Source organism: Sparus aurata, chromosome 3 (assembly GCF_900880675.1).
Source record: "Sparus aurata chromosome 3, fSpaAur1.1, whole genome shotgun sequence".
Classification (NCBI taxonomy): domain Eukaryota; kingdom Metazoa; phylum Chordata; class Actinopteri; order Spariformes; family Sparidae; genus Sparus; species Sparus aurata.
Window position 1 is genome coordinate 18,495,576 of NC_044189.1, and position 26,948 is coordinate 18,522,523.

A 26,948-nucleotide genomic window follows, 5' to 3' on the forward strand; every position below is an offset into this window, starting at 1 on the left:
CTCAGTGTATGACCACAACAGAGAGGCATTGCCCAGATTGGTGTGAACATGTTGCTTCCTTGTACACAGTGGGCAAATGGGATTTAACACAATGTTTTTTTGTTGTTTTTTTTTATTCTTAAGGACACAATTATTTGATGTTTTGGAAAAAAGAAATGCTGTTGCAAGGGACACTGTTGACTGGAACCAGAATCAGACGATACAAATGTCTAATAAAGTGATTTTTAACATAATTTAGTGACTGAATAGAGTCAATTCTAATCATTAATTGAGACTCAAGATAAAAATCCATCAAAAATGCCCTAAAATCCAGTGCTTGTTTTTTCTCCAGTTAGATTTAACAGTGGAACCCTAATTGTCTGGGATTAACCATAACTCTTTTTATGGAGATAAGACAACAGATGTTCAGGTCTGATACTCTGATGGTTGCCCAGACTACTGCTCATATTCAGCTTGAAAACCGGAGGTCAGTTATGCCAAAGAGATCAAATAAGTACTAAATAAGTAATCAGGTTAGATTAAGGAAGGGTAGGTAAACAGTTAAATATGTGACTTACTATGAAACCAAATGTTTACATCTGTGCACTTACAGTACACACAATTTAAAGTGAAAACATACTATAGAAACATTGTAAAACAAATATTAGAATTTAGATTTCTATCAGGACCACTTAACAATATATGAGAGCTTTAACCTTTTGGTTTTTGTTGATGATTGAAAGTTTGATTCCTGTGATTCAGCATTTTCACCATTGCTTTTATAATGCACCCTCTCTTCAGCAGCATCAATCATCCCCCATTTTCCGCATTGATAGAACTAAGCTGGACATACTGCTAGATTCTAGAGAAATGGAAATGGGGATACATTTATCGGTTAGGTTGAGAAGCAGCCAATAGTTAACCTTTACTGCAATATAAACCAATAAAAACAAGGAAACAAGCAAACAGAAAGAACAAAACAATAATTGTGCTAGTTTATGCGAAAACTCCCAGTGAACTCTTCCTGTGATCTAACATTGTCAGGCCTACAGTCAGTGTTCTTCACCAGAACACATTACGTGTACCCTTAAGGTCAATCAAATTAGTTTCATGCGTGTACTTATTCAGAAAACATTTAAAAAGTCACGTGGAATATTTTCAAACCTGCACTGTTCAAATCCAGTTATCCTTCCCAGCCGGTTGCTACATTTTTTTGGCACAATACCAACACAACTCAGTGAGTCCAAAGGCATGAAAATATCTGTATGCTGTTTTGTGAACATGTCGATCCTCATCTGTGTGCTAGTTAAGCAAAGGGTACAAACAAAACAAGAAATTGCTCATCATGTTAACTACAATGTTTAAAAAGAAGAATTGTCCTCACATCAAAACATTTTGAATTTGTTTTTGCTTGAATTGACATTGAATATGTCCTTTCTTTAAAATGTATCCCTAAAATGTGCTCAGTTAGTAATGTTTCACTAATACTGTATTAAGCGTTGGTAATTTAATCTGTCTGTACAGTTTATCAAGCATATGGAGAACCCATTATGCTGTTAAGTTTATATTTCACTCTGAAAGTGGAGGCTTGTTAGACTAGCTTGCTATTGGCAGCACTGCAGACATTATACGCATTACTGCAGAATTCTTGTCAAGCCCCTCTCTTCTGTGCTACATCACAAAAAGAAAGTGTCTACCTGGCATTAGCAGGTTTTCTTTCAGGAGTCCAGTTTAGGTGAAAGCACTAGACCAGGCTGCCACAACTTGGGTTGCTCAATCTGTGACCTCAGCACTTTGTACATTCTTCTGAAACTTGTAAAGCCTTGATCAGGTTATATCTTTCAGACTGTTTTTGTGGGCATACAAGAGAAAACAAGTTCATGTCAGGTTCCCAGTTGTCATTAAGATTAAGATATAACAATAACTCCCATTTGGTGAAAGGAACTATAGAAGTACCAAACCAACCGTGTGCGAAAATCACTGCAAAGCCACCATTGTTGGCAGTTACATTGAAATTAAAATCCAACACTGATATTGATTCAGTTGGTTTTATTGAAGAAAAATGAGCTGTACATGGTTTGTCTGTACCTGTACTTATAGCTAAATAGCTCATTGAGGCTATGTTTTCACAACAATGTTGAATGCATACGTCCATCTTAGAATAATAAACTGTGAGTGCTATCTGCCAAGGTACCACCCCAATCACACCAATCTAATAAGAGTCCCAACATTTTCAGTAATATAGGGTTACAATTAGAGCAGAAATAAACACAATTTAAATATGGTCTTTTTTGCAAATAAGAAATTAAACTAATAAGTACATAAGTCATTAAAAACACCTAACTGATACCTTAGCAAAATGCTCTCATGATGGAATATGTCAAAGCAGGTCAAGCCCCCTGCCCCCCCCACTTTGTTTCTTTCATGCGCACAGATACAATGCACACTCACCTTGGAGGAGGACGTGTCACACTCCTGGCAGATCCAGCCATATCCCGTCTGCTTTGGGGATTTCTTCAACGGGGGGTCCAGACACCCAAAGTGATAGCAGAGCCGGCACTCGTCACACCTGAGACACAGTCAGGAAGGGCATGTGTTACTTCTCACATAAATAAATTGTCTGTCTTCCCACAATGATGAGGCCCACTCAGGAGCTATGATGGATGATGACAAGGCAGCTTGTTGTCAGTCATGAGGCTCTGTTAATGCATTCCAACATCCCTCTAATCACTCCGCTCCCTTGACCATATATAGCTATTGACTGTCCGATGGTTCATATCAGCGGGTAGATAAATTCAGGCCTTGTTAGTGTCAGATAAATGGCTGTCAGTTCCCCTCAAGCTGGACTGACTCTGTCCTCGGGTGAGGTAACAGGGGTCAGACAATACAGGACACACACTGAAAAACCATAAAGAAAATATCCTTTTAGGTAGAGGAATATTCCTGTATTTATTGAATTTGAAACGCACTGATGGAGAAGTCTAGATGCCATTATTCTTGTTTTTTTTGGTGAAAATAATTGCCATCACTCGCGTAATAAAATGATGGTCGAACAAATGAACAGACTGACAACACAGTCAACAACTTGGCTTAGCAACTGCTGAAATAAACCAGCACATAGCAAGCTAAACTATCTAGTTTAAAGCAAATATGAGTGTGGAAACGAGTAAGGAAACACAGTAGTTTTATTTTTTTTATTTAACCTTTATTTAACCAGATAAAAGTTAAGTTAAGCCCCCTACTATATGTTCTTTGTATGGTGTGGAACATGACATCAAATACAATGCCAGTAAGAGTGTTGTGTTAATCTGTAAAATTATTGATTGATGCTGGAGGAGTCATCAAGGTTTAGCACTACATGCTATCAATCCCAATGGTGGAGACATTGGTACAGCTGTCCCTCTGTGAGACATGATGTATATTATTTTCAAACTAAACTATGATCTTTTATAGTGATTTTGGATGGAATTTTTTTCTATGAAAATGTCTTGTCTTTTATCTGGGCCGTGAGTTTGCAATACATTTTTGAATTGAAAACCAACCTGACTGCAGCAGTGATCCGTAGAGGTCACATCCACTGTCAGGTGTTAATATGTTCTGTATGTACTGAATGCTGACTGGAGGTGGAGGGAAAATGTACCTTACCATATGGAAATAATGATACAGAAAGGAGAGGGGAAAATAATAGAGGGAACCAGATTCTTTGGTGAGTGCTAAGTTTAGTGATTGAGGTTGACCTGAATTCAAAAACACAGATACACATGACATTGGTGCACGCCAGTGCTTGCTAGCTTAAAGCTAATGTACAGTCAAGTAATCTGGCTGTTTGGGACCAAATAAACACTTGCAGAAGAAATGCAGAGATAGGAGGCCAAATGAAACGCATCGTTACACAGAGTACACTCGTGGATTTAACTGGATTTGAACATAGTAAATAATTTGGACAGTGTAAGCGCACAACTTTTGATTGCTGTCTGGATGTTAAAAGATTTTATACAAATATTTAAAAAAATGCTTCTGAGGAGAATAACCATCCCCAGCTTAAATACAGAATTATTAAATATTGTAACAGTTGAACAAAGCTTCAGATAAGGTAAACAAGGAAATATAAACCATGTGTCTTGGTAAATTTATAGGAGTGACTTTAACATCACCTGCACTGGTCAGTAAGATAGATACACTTGTCATTATTGTCTTGGTGTATTTCTCTCCTGTCCTCAAACCGCTCATGCTTTCCTTCCCCAAGTAATGGAGATGAATAGAGAGGTTTCAGGTTGACCTACCTGGCTGTTTAGCTGTTATCAGATTTTCATTGGAGAATGTGAATCTCCTTCATTGATTAGGACACAATTGGCTCTAATTGTGGACTGTGTGTGTGTTTACCAGGCAGGGGGCTTGTTGAAGGGCAGTCAGCCTCATAAATGTTTAAAAAGAAAAGTCTGCTCTCTTTGCGCAATAGTCACCTAATACTGACAACCGCCTTAGTCAATGAAATGAAGAGCTTACATATAGAGAAATCAGAGGATTATCACTGCTCCTCCACACTGATTCCGTTTCATTTTGTTGGGACTGTTCTGGTTTTTCATGCCGGGATTTCAGGAAGAATATCAACAATGAAGCCAGCTTTGTGCTGGGCACGTGGGCTGAAAGGAATTCAGCATTTTGATGGTATCAGATCTGATGTCTCTACGGACAACAGCAATAAGGTAGATGTGCCTCGGGTCTGACTGAGGTGAAATGTGAAAAGAGGCTGACATTCCACAGGAAGAGCTGAGAACACCTCCAGTCTGAACAGGAAAGGAGTCGAGAGCCTGAAGAGGGTCATTCTGCTTCTTCTTGTTCAATTCATTCAAAACGTTGTATCCATGAGAATAGTAACTGTGAGAAATCTTTTTTTCTTCTTGCCGCTGCCCATGAAACAGTCTGATGAACCACTGTCTGACAGCGTGAGACAAAAAATCAGACGCATTAAGGTGGCTGGTATCTATGAGTGAATACAGTTTGATGCAGACCCTAAGTCTGGCGTGCTTAAATTATGGCTGTTTTAAAACTTTGTTTGATACAGGGCTATCGAGTTTAATTTTGGATTAGGCTCGATTGAATTAAAGAGTTTCAGCCTTGGTGAAGGACCTGCATGGGCTCGACTGCATGTCATTTTTAGTTTTAAGCAATGACGAATGATGGATTTTTACAGTGTTTAGATTTGACAATATATAGGGCTGTGCCAATATTTTCATTTAAGTATTCTTTTGAGGATTAACGTGTTTGTCATTATATTTTATGACATAACTGTAATAAAAAAAAGTGATTCATCAGAGTTAAATGGAAAAGCATGAAATCGAGAATTAACGAATGAAGCTTTGCACCTTAAAAACATCTAGTCAAGCCTATTTTCCTTCGTTTTGTTGGCTGACCTGTGCTTTCCGTTTCCGACCCGTGTGATTGACAGACAATCTCACAGCGATCCCAGATGTCAGCAGTTATCTTGGTCCCATAGGCAACCAGCAGAACACAGGGGGGAGTCTCGCCCTTATTTAGAGTGAGACGGGCCAAATACCAGGAAGCATAACGTTATGGAAGGTGGCCTTCTAGCATTGGATTAGGAAAAGCTGTGAAATAGGTCTCATAATGTACCTGTAGTGTTTACACATTAAGCATGGTAGATTTACTCAATTCAGGGTAGAAATTTAATTGGCATAGATAATTGGCATATTATGAGTTGTAGGGGCATAAGCCAACAGCTGCTGCACATTAGCACAAATATGCCAAGGCAGGTGGATCTCTTTCTCTCTTTCTTTCTCTCCTTCTATCCCTCTCTCTGTCTGTCTGTCTGTCTGTCTCTCTCTCTCTCTCACACACACACACACACACACACACACACACACACACACACACTCTTGGACGGGATGAGCAGGCATATCTGCCTAGGAAACGATGAGAATTTAAAGTGCCCTCTGGCCACCTAGTGAATAGAAGACAGATGACCAAAGTGTGTGTGCTCCACTAATGAGCACACTCCTTTTGTTGCACACAAACTGCCAATTGATTTCACATGAATCTCCAACTAAGGCAAAAAAGGAAGGAGCAAACTCTTCAGCTTCTCTGCTGGAGACTCTTGAAGACCTTCCAAACGCACAGGAGGGCTCTTTTTATTTAGCAAGACTGTGACGACTGCACACACGATCCCCTAATTACTTTACCTTAATGAACCTTTTGTAATAATTGTTGTGTATCGTGGGGAAGATCGTTGAATTTAAGCATTGCTCACAGATGCAGGGTTTTCTCTGTGTGTGTGTGTGTGTGATAATGTGGTTTTTAATCTTCATTTATCCATGGCAGGTGAGTTGAACTTTATCCTTTTTCAGCAAAGTGGAGAGTTTTAAAATGGACAGTTCGACACATTCACACAGAAAGCTGATCAGATTCTTTTCAGTGTAATCAGATGAATTGGAGCGGAGTCAAAATACATACACAGGAAGCTTACATGGAGCAATCAATGTTGGTGAACTTTGGCATGGTAGCTTGCGTTGACCAGTCACAAAACATCTTGACATTGCTGACTTTAGAAGGTAAGGTGAGACCTGCAATGACTGTTATTGTACCCGTTCCATGTTAATTAATACCACAGGTGTTGATGGTGTATACATTTCTCTCTCCATAAACTTACAAACTGGCAGTTAACAACACACTATACAGCTCTATAAAGCCTGTGGGAGCTTCATATTAATACCTCCATTTAGTACGCATCTTGCCCAAATTGGGAAGACAACCACAACGTCAATCATCATCTTACTGAGTGACATCGCAAACACACATTTTCCTACAGTCTGTTGTTTTAGCCAGCGGGATAACAGACCAGATGCTTGGAGCTGGTTTTTGATCCATAAAAGTTAAATATCGGCAGCACTGGGCCTTTGGAGGATGGTGAACTTAGACCTTCATTGGCCAATATACGTAATGTAGCCAGTGTTCATCTCTTCAGTGTCTGAGCCATCTGCTACCAGCAGCCTATCTGCTCCCACTACTGCCCTTACACACCCAGCCATAGCAAGGTCCTTGATGTTATCAAAGCAATTTGGCCCTGCTTTAATCATTGGGAAAATTGAGCAGCACCCCTCCCTCCCCTTGTACTTTGGAAGCAGACAAAATCCAATCACTCATAAGAGAGCTTATTGATTGATGTAATCTTATTGGAGGTGAGTGGTGGTGGAGGGGACATGATTGATTGCTTTTGTCTGCTACACATGTTGCTCTCGGTTTGGTATTTGTGTCCACTTTCATCTTGCATTTAATCTCTGTGTGAAGCTCTAATTTCCCCTCCTCCCCTCCAGCGTCACCCCTGGGACCAGTCCTCACCAAGCGGGGCTGATGGCCCACAATTCTAAGCTGGCTTCATTTTATTTCATCCACCTCTTCAAAATCGCTGTCACAGTTCTGTCATGGTCTCATAAAGCCAAAGAGACATTACTTGAGGATCTGCAAATAGCAGCTATTCATCCACATAGCCTAAATATTCAGTGACTTATCACCACAACTTAATGAAATCACACTGATGAGATCATGATGCTACATTAAACTGAGTCACTTATATATCTTAATGTGAACGCTGAAGGTTGCATTCAGACCAGATCAGGTGCTGTGGCTAAACGCTGCTAAGGTGCGGCGGTGTTGGAGTGTCACTCCATGGCCCGTGTATCTGACATGTTGTGAACCTCCCGTTGATCAGTTTGCTGAAAGAAGCTGCGATGCTGTCATGCTACTAGCATTGACGGATTAACCATAGTACACAACCAGTTTGTGAGGCAGATCATTAGAGTATGTTGTAAACTGGGACCAAACCAAATGATCACGAGTAAAACGCAGCATTAGACAAAGATAATGCCAATTGGGTTCCCTCTGTAGTTTTTAACCATTCTAAGGGGCCATCCACATGGAAACGCTTCTGTGTGTAAACGCACATGTTTTGCATCGTTTTGGCCGATCGTCCACATGGATCCTGTAAACGCGGTGCTTTTTTGAAACCTGGTCTCAGGGGGGAAAAATCTGAAAACGCTTCCCTTGCGTTCTCGTGTGGATGGCGAATCCGCATACTTTGCGTATCAATGATGCCATCGCCCCACCCCTCAACCTCTAGCCTTTGACCTCTTAACCCCAGCGGCATCTCATAAAAACAACAACAACAACAACAGCGGACTACATGCTTGTGTTCGTGCCACAGAAGATATTGAGCCTATCAGGGTTACTAGGGCAAAATATTATGGTCCTCTGCCACTACACTGAGTAAAAAAGGATTATGGACAACCGACTAGCCATTTTCATCTTCTTCTTGTTTTGTTCGGTTTCTCCTTCTACTGTCTGTTTGTATACAATGCGCAAGCATGTTGTGCATGCTCCGTCTCTTCTTCTCCATTTCTGGTGAATTTCAAGCGCCACCTATAGGCATGGAATATGAACTACAGCGTGTTGATTCGTTTTCAATGGATCCGTTTGGACGCAAATACTCTTAAAGCAATGCCAAGGAAGACGGGGGGAAAAAAGATCGTTTGGTACGTGTGGACATGGCCTAAATAACAATCCCTGCTACTGACCTGTTCTAACCTGCCTCTGATCTATGGGTCATGCCTCTGCCAGTGCAGGTTAAGCATGCTGGTCGTATAATGATTGTTGGCATTTGGCGATGGAAAGAGGTGTTAAAAAGGTGCAAAGTGCCAAACTGAGTAAATAAAACAATGATGTTACACTTCATTGTGTTTTTGTCATTCATGCAGCAGGTCTGATCACCGGTCTGCTTTAGTCTGGTTCAACTTTTAGGCCGGCTCTGTTTTTTTTTCTTTTTCGCGGATCACCTACGTCCTGCACCGTTGCAGCCAAGATGCACAACCGTCATTTAAAATGAATAATAGGACCTGTGTTTTTGCCGCAACTGTTTTGGTCTGAATATAGACTTAGTCTTAAAAATGGAGCGAGATAATTCAAGGTAGACAAAGTATATCCAAGCAGGGGAAATGCAACACATCTTACTCCTTATTTCCTGATGGAACTGATTACATCAGGAGCTGACAGAATTTCAAAAGGAGCAGTAATAACTCTCTGTTAATGCTTAAGGTTTTCGTGTTTACATGTCTGACAGAATAACCCTATTGACCCTATACGGACATACATATGATTTTACATGAATAAAGTTTACACATTATGTCTGATAAGTAACCTTATTTCTATATTAATTATTGTTATTATTGTTATTATTATTATTATTATTATCATTATTATTGGTGTGAAATTGTCAAGGGCAGTTGGGCAGCACGAAGCATGCTGTGTTCTGTACATAACACAATAAAGATACCAACACAATAGCAATTAAATCAAGTCTACCCAACTCCTGCCAGGGCTCCATACAAAATTTTCAGGCTGGTTGCACTAGGCAGGTGCACCAGCACATATTATACTTTAGGTGCACCCAGCAATACTTAATTCCTTAACAATTATGTGAATGATTGTAAAAAGGAAAAATGGTGGTAATACATGTTTTTCTTCATTTAAATAATTTTGTTATTTTTTATTTCATATAAATCACAACCAATTACAATGTTTACCCGCACTGATTTTTCAGTGCATGTGCGACCAAAAAAGTCACATCCTGGAGCACTGCTTTCAAAAAGGGTGTAGTAACCATGACAGCTATGAGATACAGTAATGGTAAGTGGTAAAAGTCAGTGAAACAGGAGCACAAGCTGAGTAGAGACAAACGTTGGCAAAATGCTTAAATAAAGTAATGCCAAATCAGACCAAGTCAAAATCTCAGTATGTTTTAAAGGAAGTGCTTGTTGGATTGTAAAAAGTTTAATCGACTTGTGCCAACTTTTTGAAACTGAAAATCAGAGTCCAAAAATGAATCTGCCTACTTCCAGTCGTGATGGGCCAGATACAAGGGAGCAGAGAGCTTCTCCCAGTGCTCTGTTCATTTTCATAACTATTTCACTGTTCATATGTGCAACCAATTGCAAGACCATAAATGTCTGTTAAGGACAGTCTCAATGTGTGTACCTTTACCTCCATTTGCAGGATTATCACATCTCAACCCTGTCTCCAACAACAGGCAAAAAAAAAAAAGAAACTTATGCGCACTTTATTTGGAAGCAGCAAACTTGGGTATTTCAGTTATAAATTAAAAAAAGCATCTTTTTCTGCTTTGTATCCACAGTCTTGGTTCCATGTATTGACAGTGGGGTTGTAGCCTCAAAAACTTCTTTTCTTTCCAGCAGCCCTGGTGTCTGAGCCCAAATGACTGAAACAAGGCTGTGAATTTATCACAAGTGGGCAATGCAATTATCTTGGGAGTGGCCAGGTGACAGAAATCAATATGACACAAAGCGCTCCGCCATTGACTCTCATCCATGACAAAGTGCGCTGGTGTCTTTCCATAGAAAGGACTGGATTATTGGACTTCGTGAGCCTCCAACTTTTTTGATTTACTGTTGGGTCACTGCATCATTATGAAAGAGCCATTGTTTTACAAGACGGGGAAGTAATGAATAGACTGCTGAAGTCACACCTATGGAGAAGGCTAAGTCAGAGCAGCTGCCTTTATTAGCTCATCTAGACACAACTCATTTACAGCCGGGATGGAAGGGACGGGGGAGTGATCTCTACATCCCTCACCTGGTGCTTTGTATGTGTCTGAAGTTTCTCTTTTTTTCCAGCAGGGGGCCCCAGTGAACTGGGTGCAACCACGGAGAAGAGTTGATTTCAGGAGCAGGTCTCTGTGCTCACCTCTGCAGGACAAACTGGAGCTTTGGAGCATCTGACCCAGCCAGAACCTCAAGTCTACTCAAGCGCCACCCTCGCCAAGTAAATTCCAAACAGCTTGTAGCACACTGCAACTCCATTAAAAACAAGTATGTGACGAGGTAATCAATTAAGATATAAGGCACCCTCAGGGCTCTCCAGCTCATTTTCGGTGTGTAATGATGAAAAAATGGGCTAGGAGGCAACACAGTGCGGTTTAAAGATGATAAGACAGAAAGCAGTAAAGGAGGAGAGCGTGTACCTCAGGAAACATTTGAGCGCACCCACACTGTGGCAGAATCAGTTGGATAAAGAGACGGGGGAAGAAGCTGAAGAGTAATAGATTTTAGCTGCTTGGCCACACTTCCCACACAGCCCCACTCCCAGCTCTTGTGTTTTCTGTTTTAATAGGGGGGGAAAAAGGTGAAGTCAGCAAAAACAAAATGCCGCCATTAAATCATCTCTCCGGATCCGTTGTCAGAGCAGTAATGGGAAAAGCACTCATCATCGGAAAGGTTACTGCTTTCCAGAACCTCCCTGCTAGCTTTTCTCTCTCTTTATCCCTCGGCCCCTCCCCATCCCGTGGCTACCGGCCTCAGTCTCATCCTCCTAAAGAGAAACCAGCTGTAGCAGAGCTCATCTCTGGTTTGTCGGCTGCTGGTTGGTCCCAAAAGACCCCGGGGTCGAGGATGAGGGATTGGGGCAGCTACAGTTCACCACGGTGAGTTGGTTCTATCTCACGGAGATGCCACCATTTTGAGAAACAAAAATGTCTCTCTTTCAGTCCGTCTACTATATATATATATATTTTTTTTTTTTTAAGAAAAAAGGTCGTCAATCAACCTGCAGACAATGTTTTGTTTAAGTGTGTTACAAAATGTTTTTGTTGGCTTTTTACATGACCAGGGACAGCAGTATCAGCTTCATTTCCCCAAAACACTGCTCCGAAACAAAATTCTAGAAATATTACAAAAATCCTTTTACAATAAACGGTACATTTATCACTAATCAAACTTTAGTTTATTGTTATTTCACTGTTAACCATCTATGAAATGCTCCATAAATCATTTACAATTGTTCATTGTAGAGTTACAACTGATGTTTATAGTACTTGGGTTAAAGTAAATGGGTTAATAAATACTGTGTAGCTCTTATACAAACATTATTTGGATAGCCGTTATAATTGCAATTGTCGAATAATAGGTTTATAGAAAAATTAATTGTTTAGCAACCTTGAAATAACTATTAACTGAGGTTTAAATATAAATTTAGCATTTATTAATAATAGATATTATACAGTGTTACCAAAAATTCTTGAGCACGATCTGGAAAATTCCTGGAAATTTCCCAGGGTTTTCAGCCATACCTTCCAGCCTCCATCAGCAGATTGTTCACTTGTTCTTTTCTTGGTGACAACTGAGGAAACTGTCTTGTACATTTTTTTTTTGTCAAATGGTGTTTCTAAAGTCAGTAATGAGGCTAAAAACTCAAGTACTGCCAATGACGTGGGTCAGATGTGGATGATTTATAATGCTTCCAGTGGCTCTCCTTACCTTTTATCTTACCCCACCATCAAGTTTGAGTCTTCAGCAGCATTGTTCACCACCCAGAAAGCGCTGACAAGTTTATATCTACACTAATTCTTCAAGAACCAAATTTAAAGGATTTTTTAATCAAAAATATGTTTCTGTTATGTAAAAATTAAAATTTCGACCGAGACATCGTGCGATCAACATCTAGTTTCTAGGCTTTGATTAAATTTACTGAGCAAAGTCTTGCTCTCAAGACGATGAGCCATTTACATTTTGGACAATATGTGACACTTTTGTCTAGCACTGACCTCAGGCCAAGATGTACATTTCAGACACATATTAAATGACATTAAGTGACTGAAATGAAATTGTCAGTGACTAATCAATTAGTTTGTCAGCAGGATTCCATAAAAGCTATTGGACTGATTTCTCTGAAAACTTAGATTGAGAGGAGCCCCGGATACACCCCATTGACAAATAAATTTTCTGTCACTTTCTTTAACATTGTGGTTTTTCATAATTTTTTTCATTAAAAAAATTCTCAGGGAATAATGCATGGATATTGATTAAATCTTACACATTTTGGCAACTAGTATCTATGAGTCAACACAATTTGATATGGATCCAAATCTGGTGAACTTAAATTATGGTTAAGCAGTTATGGGTGGTTATAGAGGGCTAACAAGTTTAATGTTGGACTAGGTTTGATTAAATTATAGGGAACTGTTGGGCTGCGGCTGAGGTATACGCTCTTCTGTGTGCAATTCTAGTTCTTTCATTATTTCATTAATCTTCTGTGTGCTTCAACTCTGATGTGATGTGCTTTAGGTTACCATGCTCTAAAAAAATTTTAAGATGTGCACATCTTTCTATACCTAGGGAATAAAATGAGAAGTGTCACTTTAAATTTCAATCATCAGAATCGAAAGCAGGATCTGTGATTCTCCTTGTGTTTATTTTTTCTCTCCACCTCAGCTTGCTTGCATGTGTCCTGAAGGTAAAAAGAAACAGTTAAAAGACAGCACAGCTTGCTAACTGGTTGCTTGCACTTATCCAATGTGCACGAACAGTCAACTGCCTAGTACCAGAAGTAGCTGCAATAGCTTCTGGTTTATTTAATTTATTTAGAGATCTGCTATGATTCGTTTGGGAAGCGGGTTTACTCGGGACATATTAGAGAAACTGAACAATGCAACAAACTGAATAATTTTTTTTCCCTTTTCTTTTGTTTATTGTTGAATCACTGACCATTGGTATTTTCTGATGAACTCTGGAATCTTTCCGTTCTGTGAATATAATTTGAACTTGACTAATTGCAAGGACATTAAACCAATGATCTGTTGATCTTTACAGATCCAGATGTAAAAGGTATAATAATGCCATAGCCAGTTGGTGCTGGAAAAAATGCTGTTGAATTAAATTGTGGATTTGGATTATTGTGACATCCCCATATGGCATGGAAATGTAAACGTTTGCAGCTTCAGTACTGTGCACAGACATTTGGCTGTTTTTTTAAAAGGTCAATGCTGATCAAACCTTGTCAGTTACTGCAGTACAAGAATTCAACAGATCAGTGTCGACTCTACTGTATGTGGGCTGAGAAGCAACATTTCGTCTGAGCCCACCACCCCCCAACAAGAAGGCCACTTCCCAGGTGATAAATCACAGATGACAGAGGGCATTACACGCACAAACGGACCGCCGCTGCCGTACCTTTACAAAAATTAATTAGCTAGCTGACACTCATTTATCACTGCGTCAATAAGGTGAAAAAGTCAAGAGTTTATTAAAGCTCTGCTAAATTTTCAAGAGCTATGAGCTAGAGGCTGAGACACTTCACATACATAACAGCAGCCACATTCACATTCTTACTCCATACAGTACCACAGTAATACACTATACAGTACACAATTAATCAGAAATAGTCCCTTTAAAGCATGTCTGTAAACGAATGTTTGGCAACTCATAGAAAATATGGTAGTCACTGTAAGACTACATCACAAATCAGAGCTAAACTCTGTTCACAACACAAGCTTATGCTATATAATCAAGTATGTAGGCACAAAAAGTAAAGACGTGTATGTTTGACCTCTGCAATAAATACTGTACACACTGTCACACTACATAGTTACCTGGCATTCAAATTCTACAAGACCACATCACTTATTTTTAGTTTTAAATTACTGTACAGATCTAAAAAGTAAGTAGATATAGCCATGCATTGTTGATGTGACATGCTGTCTTTGAGACTGAGTATGAGTGATAGGGAAGGACTGGTCAAGAGTTACCAAGTTATATTACACTGAGATCTCCCCTCTCAAGACAAACCCAGCGTGGTGTGCACTGCAGGGAGACAAAAAGCAGGGAACTACGTGGGCTTGACTGCTCCCAAAAGCATGCGTATAGGACCCTGGATAGGCAACAGAGTGACATATGAGGGCAGAATGTGACACTTGTCATGAGCCCTGACAGAGCAGCAAGCAGCTGTTGTTTTGACAGCACTGACTATGGTCCATCGGGGACACGGAGACAAAACCGGGCTTCTTTCTGAGGACGTGGCAGTTTCACTGTCACTTCAAGATATGACAGACGAAGACTTCTAAATGCTTTGAAACACTAGAGACGGTTGGGCTAATATTTAAGTGCTATTACTGCTAACTACACTAGATTGTTTCTACTACAGATGCCTTATGGTAGCATCACTTAACTGCTACACTTGATACATATGAAACAGTTGGCTCTTCTATATACAACACTGATTTTTCTTAATTCTGGTCCTCCATTTACTTAGAAAACACAACACTCACATCTGGGAAGTTCAAGTGCATCCTAAATGAACAGAATTCACACTGAAATGCTCAGGGTGATTGGGTGGTAGATAACTTCAATCAATAATACTGATTGGTACTGATGGGAAGTCTAATGGGGACTAAAGAGCAGAGCACCAGCCCAGTACCAATGAAAAGAAAATAGCATATCTACAAGAATTAAAATAGATGTTGGATGCAGGTGAGCCCCTAGAGGCATGGAGAAGAATTATTCGAGATAGCGTCCAAAGTCAAAGGGAGTAAAAATCAACTAAGCACGGCAGTTTTCTGTTTTTTTAGCAGCTTGAGTGTTTCGGTGTGCTTAAACACTGCAATTAACGAGCATAGAGTCTTACACTCATTTATTACAGAGGGAAGATCAGCTACCATGTGAGCAGTCAAGAGGCTTTGGGCAAACGTATTATACACAACAGCCACATTTCAATCTTAAAGATTCCATGGGTGCTTGAGCTATCTAGAAAGTTTCCTTTTCATTGAAATCTTCAGTGGTCTTCATGTTTCAATAATGGGTATACTATCCTGTCAAAACAGTTAGATTTGATTTACTTCATAGCTGATAGATCCATCCCTGTCCAACATCCTATTTCTAAAGGAAATACATTACATTAAACAATGCTGTCTCTAACCCCATTACATTACTAACCTAAACCCAAAGTTAACCAAATCATGGGATCCTTAAAGATACCAGGACTCAATTTCCTGCAAATAAATCTGGAACAGTCCATCACTTGGCTTGACGGTAAGCTCTCCAGTCATTCTCTTCTTGTTTTTGTTTAATGCTACCTAATGAGTGCAACAGAGGTGTTGTATTAATGGGCCAAAATGGTTTAATACTCAATAATAATTCATCAATAATTGTATAAAGACACATGTTTTTCTTTCTTGGTCAAAACTTTGTAGAAGCAGACAATTGCATAGGTGCAACTGGTGCCACAATTGGTAAAATGTGGCGTGTTAAGACAGCTAAGAGCTAAGAGTTCAGCATTAAATAAAAAAAAGGGCTCCAACAACACTCAGATTTAGACAGCTCCACTCAATTTTCGTTGGACAGTTGTTGGTCCAGTTTGGTTCAGAGGTGGTTGCGGGGCAGCATGGCGGTCTCGTTCTTCAGCCTGACCCCAGCACCTTTCTTCAAACGCCTCAATCTGCCTCTCTCTGTCTCTAAGCCAATGGTCATCTGGCCCGAGTTTTTATGGGAGGTGAGGTGGCTGCCCCGGCTCTCAAAACCTGTGCAATGCAAAGATAGAAAGAGTCAGGGCAGCACACCTCACACCCCGACCAGCATCCCTTACATCTTCAACACTTAAAAAAGCATGACAAATAAAACACAAACGCTTTGGTTTTTCAAGTGTTGGGCTTTTTTTTTTTTATCTATTTCCATGATACTTCTCTTACCATGTACACAGTATAATTTTTTTAAGAGCAGCACAGGATGTCTCTGCATACACGTAAATGTAAAAGTATAAAGTTTCTCGATGCTTCCTGTCAAGTCTAGATACAATGCACTGTAATGTTGTAAATGAAGCCAAAACCCAAAGAGGGTGCTGGGTGAGGTGGCTGCCCCGGCTCTCAAAACCTGTGCAATGCAAAGATAGAAAGAGTCAGGGCAGCACACCTCACACCCCGACCAGCATCCCTTACATCTTCAACACTTAAAAAAGCATGACAAATAAAACACAAACGCTTTGGTTTTTCAAGTGTTGGGCTTTTTTTTTTTATCTATTTCCATGATACTTCTCTTACCATGTACACAGTATAATTTTTTTAAGAGCAGCACAGGATGTCTCTGCATACACGTAAATGTAAAAGTATAAAGTTTCTCGATGCTTCCTGTCAAGTCTAGATACAATGCACTGTAATGTTGTAAATGAAGCCAAAACCCAAAGAGGGTGCTGGGTGATGACCTTTCTGATCTTATTTTCAGTGTTCTACACATTTTGACTGGTCTTATCAGTACAACAACACTGTCACACCATAATCACTACTCTGTTTTAAGTTCTACATAATTATTTTGAATCTACTCGCTGTTTTTATATCACTGTTGAAGAATAAAAAGTCAGTGGAATGCAACATTTTCTGATTGTGTATTGCATTAAATGTCTACAAAGAAAGGGATGGAATTAGGGTTGCAAGAACTATGTTCTTCATTGATTAAATGATCGAGTCGATAGGGTAACAATTTGTGTAGAATCAGTCAGTTAAAAGAACTTGGGAGAAAAATAAATGAAAAAACATGAAAAACATGAAGAAAATCATGCAAACGAACACAAAATGGTCAGAAAATGGTTCCTAAGAATTGTTTTTCTCACTGCCTGTCTGGGCTTCTATATAGTATACCATTTCATATCTTAGCATAAAAGACAATTTGTATTACTTGTTAGCCCGTGGCCCACCATTTATTTTGAAATTTGGCAAATGTTTGGGCACCCCTGGACTAATTGTTTAAATGGGGGAGGTTTATGTTCTTTATATTTAGGGAATTAAAAAAAACATCTGTGCAGGAGCTGCTGACTTCTATTAATAGCAGTTTAAGAGTTATCGAAAAAAACATCAAAGTAGAAGCTGGTGGAATAAAGTAGTGAATGACCAATGTATTTCTTGCCTTACTCAACAGAGTGGCAAGAGTGTTGTTACAGTAATGGAATCAGTGCTGTAGAATGTGCATTAGTCAGAATTTATCAAGACTACAGGTAAAGATGAACGAAGTGTGGTTATTTGTATCAACAGCAAATAAAAGCAGGAGCAGATGTCAAGGAGAGAAAGAAGAGATGCCTGTTAAAATAATAAAACTTTCAAGGCTTCCTTCCACTATTTGTGAATGTAGGCTTCTGTAGATAATTGGTAGAGTGTGAAAAAATGTAGAACGGTGTCATGCTCAAAATGGTAAACACTGAACTGTTTTAACATAACAATTCAAAAAGCCATAAACTGGTTAAGGTTACAATATGCTAATGTTTTGGAGGGCCAATATTAAATTCATGAAGGAAATTCTGGTGAGAATGGAAAATTCCTTTTACAGTTATCACATGACAATGTGCTGACATGGTGGCTCCTGTGATCTAGGTTTATATTTTCTCACAGAATACCAATGTCAAAGAAGAATCCTGCTGATTAGGAGCCTGACACCTGAAATCCTATGAAAGGAGCTGAATAAATTGTGCTATTCATTATCCCTTAATGAACTGTGCAAATGTATGTGGCAGGTGAATATAGGGTGCCTATGGAGAAGATACCCTCAGCCCCCTGATTCTGCAGAGCCGAGGCGGCCGGGCCCTAATGAAGACTGAACTTTAATCATCAGGAGGATATGGCTTCCTCATGAGACCTGCGCGCGCACACACACACACACACACACACACACACACACACACACACACACACACACACACACACACACACACACACACACACACACACACACACACACACACACACACACAGCATGTTTGATAACCCCCCTGTTCTCTCTCTGAGCCACACACACACACGTTCTCTCACCTCACAAGGTTTTCGTTGTCACCCGGTCCTTTGCAGGTTGTACACTCAGTCCTTGTGTCATCTGCTTTGGGTTTTTTCTGCATTGCAGACTGCCGTTGTCGGCGTTCCCGTGGCAGTGGTTCCTATGGAAACACAGCTGATTAGAATTGGGAGCTGTATGGGCACTTGGTGGTGGTTGAATTGTATAAAGGAATGAAATATTAAACAGGAGAGGGGGAGAAAACATTACAACCAATCTTTGTCTGAATTCATTAAAGTGACTGTCTTCAATCGACATTTCTGAACTTACAGCAAATGTAAATGCAAATTTCTTTGCATGTTTCAGTTTTTTATTACCTTAATCTTTGTTAAAAAATAAATAAATAAAAAAGGCACTCCCAAAGAGAATTTACACATTCGGAAATTACACGCTATGGGCCGAACAATGCGGAAGCTATTAAGCCGGAAGTTGAGCGTTTTTGGGTTCAAGTGCCACTGAGTAGCTTTCAAAGGATTAAATGGGGATCTGCCTCCAAGGCTCTATTTAGTAGTAATAGGTCCATGCATAGAGCATGCACATAGTGACCTCCACTGACCGAGCGAGCTAACTTCCAATTAAGCACCCAGCTAGCTTGAATAGGGATAAAGGGATAGAGATTTTAATGTGTTGGCTCGAATAACTGATAGTGAAATGAGTCATTTCCCAGGGACTGGAACACTCAAAACAAATTATTAACCGTTTTACAGAGGATTCTTTCACACGAACACAACAAATCTTTTAAATCACTTCGCCGCGAAAGTTTATTGAAGGGATCGGAGCGGCAGCAGCTAGCTTTACCACACTAAAAAAGATGAATATTGAACTATGCAGGAAGTTTTCTAAAGATAACAGTAAGGCTAAAGCAATAACAGACAAAATCACAGAATTTAATGCACTTGAGGCCCAGCCCTTTTTGAAAACCAAGGCTCTGCTAGCTAATGGCACATTAAGCAGCCAAAGGCTTTCCGAGTATTTAATACAATTGACAGATGTCATTTGACAGTTTTTGTCAAAGCATTTTTTTCAAAGAACAAAATGGTCCATTGAAGTCAAAGTATGTTTTACATTTTTCAATGTATTGCACTAGAAAAAATTTATGAAAATCTGATAATACAGAACTGTTCTTTGTTTTTGTGGGTAATAGTGATCTCAAAATGACATCACATTTTATCGCTTCTCGGTTGCAAGAGATAATTGTCAGCTGACAGTATACATCGCTGATAAACATGCTCCATTTAATATAAATCCTTAACAATACAAGCCCTCCTATATTTTTGTTATCTGAAAGCTTTTATCATAAAGTTGGATAACCAGGAAATTATACCTTTTTACCATCCTGAAATAAAGGACAGAAAATAAAGCATCTTTCTGAAAATACAAACAGAGACGCAGGAGAGAAACTAAACTTCAGAACACAGAGATTCAGTTAGAAGCAACAAAAGTACAGAGAGCTGAAGACAAGTGGACTTTTTGAAAACTCTTTCCTCTCTGGTCTCAGTATCAGTATTAAATCACAGGATTGTTTGAGGGGGTTCGCAACCCCGCTCGAAGGTGGGTCCAGAGCACTCCACTCTGCTCCGGAGATGGTCCATCTCAGCCACGGCTCAGCACAATTTGGCACAGTTAAACTGGTAATGGAACCACACAGCACCGCACAGTTTGACTCAGGGCCAAAAGTGCCATAGATAAGCCCCATTAGTTGTCCTGGATCAGATCTCTTGTCAAGTCTTTCAAGAGATAAAGAGTTGACAAGAGTGTGTGAACAATCTTATATTTGTGTGTTAACTACAGAGCTGGAGTCAGGACATGGTCAGCAAAGCGTAAAGACTAGTAGCAGGGAGAAACAGCTAGTCTGGATCACTCCAAAACTCCAAACTACATTGACGTCTCTACAGGTCAGCGATTAACTCATTATCTGTGTTCTCCATCTAATTGTCAGGCAATGGACACAGACACTGACACATGGGACTGTGAAGGACAAGAAACAAAAGAACCAAGTTTCTAATGCAAAGGTGAAGGATCTATTAATTGATACGTTTTCAATCAATCATCAGGGAATATGGCCTTCTCCAGGAGCCACCAGTGTAAGAATGTGTATGAAAGTGTGCATACTTGCTTGTGTTGTAAAGCGTTTTGAATAGTCAAAAAAACTGGAAAAGCGCTGCATAAATGCTGAGCATATTCCAATTAAAGTAAGGTCTCATCAATAACAAATCGCATACTGCTTCATCTGGTATACAGTGGTCCACCACTGTATTCATGGAAGCACTAATTTATTAATTTGAATGTTTAGTAATTGTAAGTTGTGGATGTAGTCATATGTGATGGAACTGACTACTGTATGAAGTAATACGGTCACTGATAAAATGTCAAGAACTTGGTAGCAACCTTGAGAATCATTTTCCTTTTTTTAAGAGCGGTGCCCAGGGGTACATTTAATGCAAGTTAAATTCTGTTATTAAGTATAATTCTGATTGTTTCTGACAACCAAAGTTGACTGACATCATTCTACTTCATCTTTGCATCAATCTGTGTTAACAATGCATTTTTTGGTAGCACGTGGGAAGAGCTTATACATGTTATTCCTTACACAGAGCTTGCTGCAGCGTATAAGGCTTATTAACTAAGCTCTGTCAAAAATAAACAGGTGAAGTCCAGTCTAAGCTAGACTAACACCTTCTGGCTCCAGCTCTGTAGTAAACATAAAACTATTCTTCGGGCTTCTTTTCTCTGCTGGAGCCGGTCAGCAGTGACATGATTAGTGAATCGCTGACATAAAGTAATCAAGTGTCTTAATTATTTATCAAGTAAATACACCAAACATTGCTTTGCTTCATATCGAAAGCAAAAGTTGTGTGCTTTCTAAATACATGTTACACTTCAGCTATCTTGAAAATGAATCAAGGATTAATGATAAAACCAAAGGAAATAAGTGAATACAACATTTATAACTGCCCTTCTACTAAAGCATTCTTAAAAACATGTATAATAATGCACAGGGCTTAGGAGGGTAGCAGCTTTGTAGATCTGGTTGAGGCAGGTTTCTTTTTGAATTTCATACTCTGATTATTACATCACTCCTCCACAATACTATGATGATTTCTCTGACTTGGTATTTAAAAAGCCCTGTGGTAATAAAAACACATTTACTAAGATGTCTGAGGTTGATGAAATGAATTTACTGATATCTTATTTTTCATAAAACGGACAGTATTGTTGGATATACACAATATAGTAAGCTGGTAAGAGCAGAGCTGAACTGGTGCCATCAAGACTTGGAACATGTCAGTCGCATGTAAGCTGGAACAACAGCAGTAGTTTTTTGTAGAATAATTATGTGATAAACCTCGATTTTATCTTCTCGATCTTCACAGATGGGAACTCTCTTCCTCTTCTGCCCCCTGGTTCTCTGCAAAACAAAAACATTTCACTCTTAAGCAGTGGTCAAAAGCACAAAGCACTCCAATTCTTCAGTGAAACTTTTTCTGAGTGGTTAAGATTTGAGGCCAGGTTTTGAGGGCCTTAACAGTCTATTAAAAAGGAGAGCTGTTATACATCAGTCACAGTCATTACTAGTATAGATGCAATACAATATAGTGATGTAGCATAAAACAAACTCAAGTAAATTTTTTTATCAAGCGGTGTTAGATATTAAATATATATTTGCTAACATTCTCTAGTCATTGTTTAAAAGTCTAAGGGTTGTTCACACCAGCGTATCTGAGGCATCCCTAACTTTTTGAAGTATTAGACAAATATTAGCCTCAAAGGATTATGGAAAAAATATCTTAACTGTGGAACGTTTAATCAGTATTGACAACAAGGGGGCGATATAATCACAGTAGGTCTGATAAAACTGCACCAAACCTTATTGGGCCTGCCGACTTAACACTAGGAATTTACTTGATTGCCCCCCTTATTTCTCCAATAGTGACATTCAGACTACTTTTAGCAGATTCACTTATTTTAGGTAAATCGACAGAATCCAGGAATTTCTCTATATCATCTAATGCAGTACAGTTGGAAGTATATAACTGTTCATAGAGATTTCTAAAATAGTTATCTAGAACTAGATTTCGCCCAATGAAGACTTGATTTTGAAAATAGACCTTGTGCCTGTGCACCCTGCAACAGTGTGGCCAACAACTTTTCCTGGCTTGTCATTCACTCCAAATTGCTTTTGTCCCAGCTTAATTATTTGCTTATTGACCTTTATTGACCTTTCATGGTTCTTTTCACGTTTGTTCAAAGCTTCATTTGTGATCATTTTGCCTCTTACAACAGCTTCAATAGATTCCCAGGAATCTGAAACAGCACCATTATTATTGACTGCCAAAAAATCATCCATAGCTGCTTTCATATAATCCTGAAGGGACTATCCCTTAGCTATGGTTGATAATGTGGATTGATAAAAATGATGAAAGCCAATTTGAACGGAGTTCGACAATAAAAGGTTAGTGTCCCCGCCTTAGAGCTATTCCTAACTGCTCCTGCCATTGCAAACACTTAGGTCGGATATATCACAAAAAACAGGCTTGAAAACTTTGAGAGAGATCTGGAACATTCCTTATTTTGGCACAAACAACATATCCCAACTACCCCTTTGTTACCAAAATTAAAATGCACCATTACCTTCAGTAGATTTCTCTATGTTTGAATATTGTTGGTAAAATTTGTACACAACTCAACAAAATATATAACAAAGGTCTCGTCATTTTTGGACATTTTAATGTAGAAATCTTTTATATCTTTAAGAACCCCAGACTTTGTTGCACTCCACTCCTGAGACCAAACCAACATCTTTGGTAGAAAGAAATAGAAGGGAAAAGCTGAATTAACTTTTGTACAGAAGAAAGTTGACTGAACAACTCAGATACATTGAAGATATGGTTTAGATTATGAGGGTTCAAAGCTGATGAATTCAGTGCCCCATCTGTGTCCTTGCTGACAGCACTACCTGCTAGCCATCAGAACTAGTCATGCTGTGGCAATAAATATGACTGTTGTACATGCCAAGACACCGGTCTATGGAAAAGTCAAAAAGGCTGGATAGATGCTTAGCAACACTCCCATATAATACACTGCTCTGAAGTGTGTTTTGTCTTTGCAGAAGACTGAACCAAGCATGAAAGAATGAAAAAAACAAACATCTTCTTGTTGCTAGCAAGCAAGCGTCGGAGCTGCCGGGGAGGGTTTAAAAGGGGAAGAAAAATCGACAACATATTTAAACAGATTGTGAAAACAATTCCATCTGTCGCCTTTGGCTCGCTACCACTTGCCAGATGGAGCACTTATCATTAAGAATGCTAACTGCAAGAAGCTGCCAATTGGCTCATATAGACCTTCACTATCTCTCCGGTGACTGCTCTTGCCAAACAAAAGGCCTGACATTATTTAGTTATTTTTGCATTAAAGCAGTGTCTCGTTAAGTAATCTATAAGGCCAGGGGGAGCAGAGTGCAGTTCAGTAGCTGGTTCAGCTAAAAACACTCAGCCACACAGCATAGCTAATCTCGGGTTCTGCTCAGGTGAGGAAATTAAACTGCAGGCAGTTTATAAGTCGCAGGCAAAATCAATCTTTTAATTAAGTACATCAGTGCATCTTTAACAAGCATGAATCATTTCACACAGGATTAGAGAAATTAACAGAGCATAGGAACTGGTAGTAACCAGATATATTAACTTAATTCTCATAATTTCCAACTGATTAATGGCATATGTTCATATGGGACATTTTAGTATTAACACTGTGGTGATAGGGGGCTGCAGTAAATCATAACCCTGTTAAGATATGTATATGTATATATATATATTTTTAAAACATCCATGTCTTTGCATGACTTTGCACAGCCCATCTCAAACAGTCTTGTATCCATACTGAGTATGCTATGGAGCATTAATTTTACAGCTGCCACATTACATACATGTTAAATCAAATGGAGCTCACAGGTTGACTTTAAAGGTTTTCCTCCAGTCGGCACCACCAACTACAGGCCATGAATAACAACCACAAGACGCTCAGCTTCATCAAAGTGGCACTGGTCCATTTTAGCCCTTTTCGCCAAATGTACGTGTGTATGTGCACACGCCTGCTCCGTCCCTACACAAGAACTACGCGAAACCCACATACACTCTGCAGCCTCAGAGGCCAGCATGAGGTCGATTAGCCAGTCCTGCTAAATTGAAACATGGCTTTAGAGAAGTGCCAGTGCCTGGGTGCCCTGGTAAAAGCATTAAAAATGCAAAGCAGGGTCCTTTTAGCGTCTGCCATTGCAGGCCTTGCATTTGAAGATAAATGCTGCACTGAAGTGCCTTGGCCTAGTGGCTGTGAGAAAAATCAGAAAGCTGCTTAATCCCCGAGAGCTCCAGCAGGGTCTTCGGCACATGTCTAGGCCCTGGTTTCCAAAGTTAAACAGAAAAACACATTAACCCAGACTGCCACTGTGCTCTAACACTCCACTATTTCCCCTCTAAAACAGATGCAGTGCAGGGAAGGGGACAAGTGGTTGAGACACTGCTCCTTTCCTTTGTTCATTTCTCCATTTGTAACAGAGATTGCAGTCATGAGCAGCTTCAGTGGAATTTACTCTGCTGTGAGCGTCCAGTCACAAGAGGAAAGTTCCCTCCAGTCCCAGGTGAGTGGCACAGGGTCACATATTGACAGTGGAGGAAAAAAAGGGAAGTGAAAGACAAGCCCAGCCTCCCCCCCTTCCTCACCACCGAGCTGTCAGATATCAATCTGGAGTGCTTCTTGAGGGAGCAGGGAAGCTGCTCTGTATCGCAGGATCAGAGCATGGTCGGTACAGATAAGTCAGATCCAGTGAGGGATGGAGAGAGGGTTCTGTCCCCTCTCATTGCTGACACAAATTGTTACACTGTCATTCTTCTATGGTCACAGAAAGAAGGGAAACAGCCAGAAGATTTGTAGAAACGTTGACTCAAATGTGACTTCACCAACTGTGTGAACATCAGTCTCGGCTGTTAATAGTAATAATATACATTTCAGTTGTTTTTAGTTTTCTCATCATCGTGCTGTATCAAGTCATATTTTGGGTTTTGCTCACTATTGAAAACATTCTGGGGCAAAATGAAAGAAAAAGATATATTGTAAAGCCTCTTGTATTTGTATGTATGATTTTTCTTGGTAAAGTTCTTGTAATTGGGAACGGACATGAGGGTAACTTTACTTATGTTGGGAGTTAAGTCAGAAGGAGGCAGAGAGCAGTGAGTGATAAAATAAAACAAAACAAAAACCCTTGTATTTTGAAAGTGGACATCTCGGGGCACATATCTGATTTTAGGCCTGATGCTTCATTACCTGACTGAGCTGGAGGCTGAGACTCTGGCCTGTTGAGTTGAACTTCTGCATCTTCATACTTCTAAAGACCTTTTTTGTTTTTTGTTTTTTTTTAAACATGTAAAGTACTAGACTGCCCTGCAGATTCATTGTGAACTTAATTTTAAGTCTTGCTTTTTTACACTCATTTGTCAGAAGACTAATTTTCAGACTAGGAAGCCTTATGTTTTAATTATTTCCCCAGGCTATTTCCCCCTTGCTTCTTATCAAATGAAGTGATGATACAACAAACAATAACAATCACTTTCTCATTTGTATGGATTAGATGCATCCTGCCTCAGTTTCATCACGAGGAAGTCCACATCTGTTTATTGTTCCACTGACTTTGGTATTTTAAAAAAAGTGCTTTTGATTACAATTCTTTATTTTGTGCTTCTGGGAACACTAACATCATCACCTTGTGAAGCCTTAAAGAGAGCATGAGATTAATGAGAACAAGTTAATTATTTGAGATCAATACAGATCAGCCAATAAGTCAACACTGAAATGAGTTGCACTCTAATTAGAGTGGAGGACGAGTTGAGCATACAAATTTGTCATTATAACCGCAACAAGAGAAGTTTTTGTTTTTGGAATGAAAATACATTTCTGATCACAGTTTACATTTCCAGTGTGTTGATACACACTGTGCCTCTCACTTGATGTTTCTTGGGCTCTGGCGACATCTCCTGTGGGATAAACTTGATTGGTCCCTTGATCTGCCTCCTGGACCTCTTGGTGCCATCCGGTAGCGTCTCCATGGCAATATCAGCCTCATCACTGCTGGCCTGATCACACTCGGAGCATTGCCTGAGGAGACACAAGACAGCTCTTCTCAATGAACTGTATTGATTTTATTATCGCAGACCCAAATCCTTAGTATACACTGAAAAAAGAAAAACAGGCCCTGGCAGCTGCTCATGATCAAAAGGTAGAAAACATGAGAAGACCACCATACCAACATGTTGGACT

General features: G+C 39.6%; 1 protein-coding gene and 1 long non-coding RNA gene across 8 annotated transcripts in view; one reads left to right on the forward strand and one right to left on the reverse strand.

Moving 5' to 3' along the window:
• The window catches only part of LOC115579434 (uncharacterized), a 64,509-nt gene extending 49,101 nt beyond the window's left edge, over window positions 1-15,408 (forward strand). The window contains exon 2 of the long non-coding RNA XR_003983646.1: window positions 10,683-15,408. This is a non-coding gene — a long non-coding RNA (uncharacterized LOC115579434). The remainder of the gene's footprint in view (window positions 1-10,682) is intronic.
• The window catches only part of phf14 (PHD finger protein 14), a 140,610-nt gene that overhangs the window by 41,047 nt on the left and 72,615 nt on the right, over window positions 1-26,948 (reverse strand). For 4 of the 7 annotated variants that reach the window (XM_030412968.1, XM_030412965.1, XM_030412966.1 and 1 more), the window contains exons 14-17: window positions 26,636-26,786; window positions 21,988-22,050; window positions 18,623-18,744; window positions 2,431-2,548 (exon numbers count right to left, since the gene is read on the reverse strand). In XM_030412968.1, the coding sequence (XP_030268828.1) occupies window positions 2,431-2,548; window positions 18,623-18,744; window positions 21,988-22,050; window positions 26,636-26,786 (454 nt within the window). Of the gene's footprint in view, window positions 1-1,750; window positions 1,826-2,430; window positions 2,549-14,058; window positions 16,352-16,585; window positions 16,701-18,622; window positions 18,745-21,987; window positions 22,051-26,635; window positions 26,787-26,948 lie in introns of those variants that run through there. The other 3 variants (XM_030412967.1, XM_030412969.1, XM_030412970.1) reach the window with 3 other exon arrangements.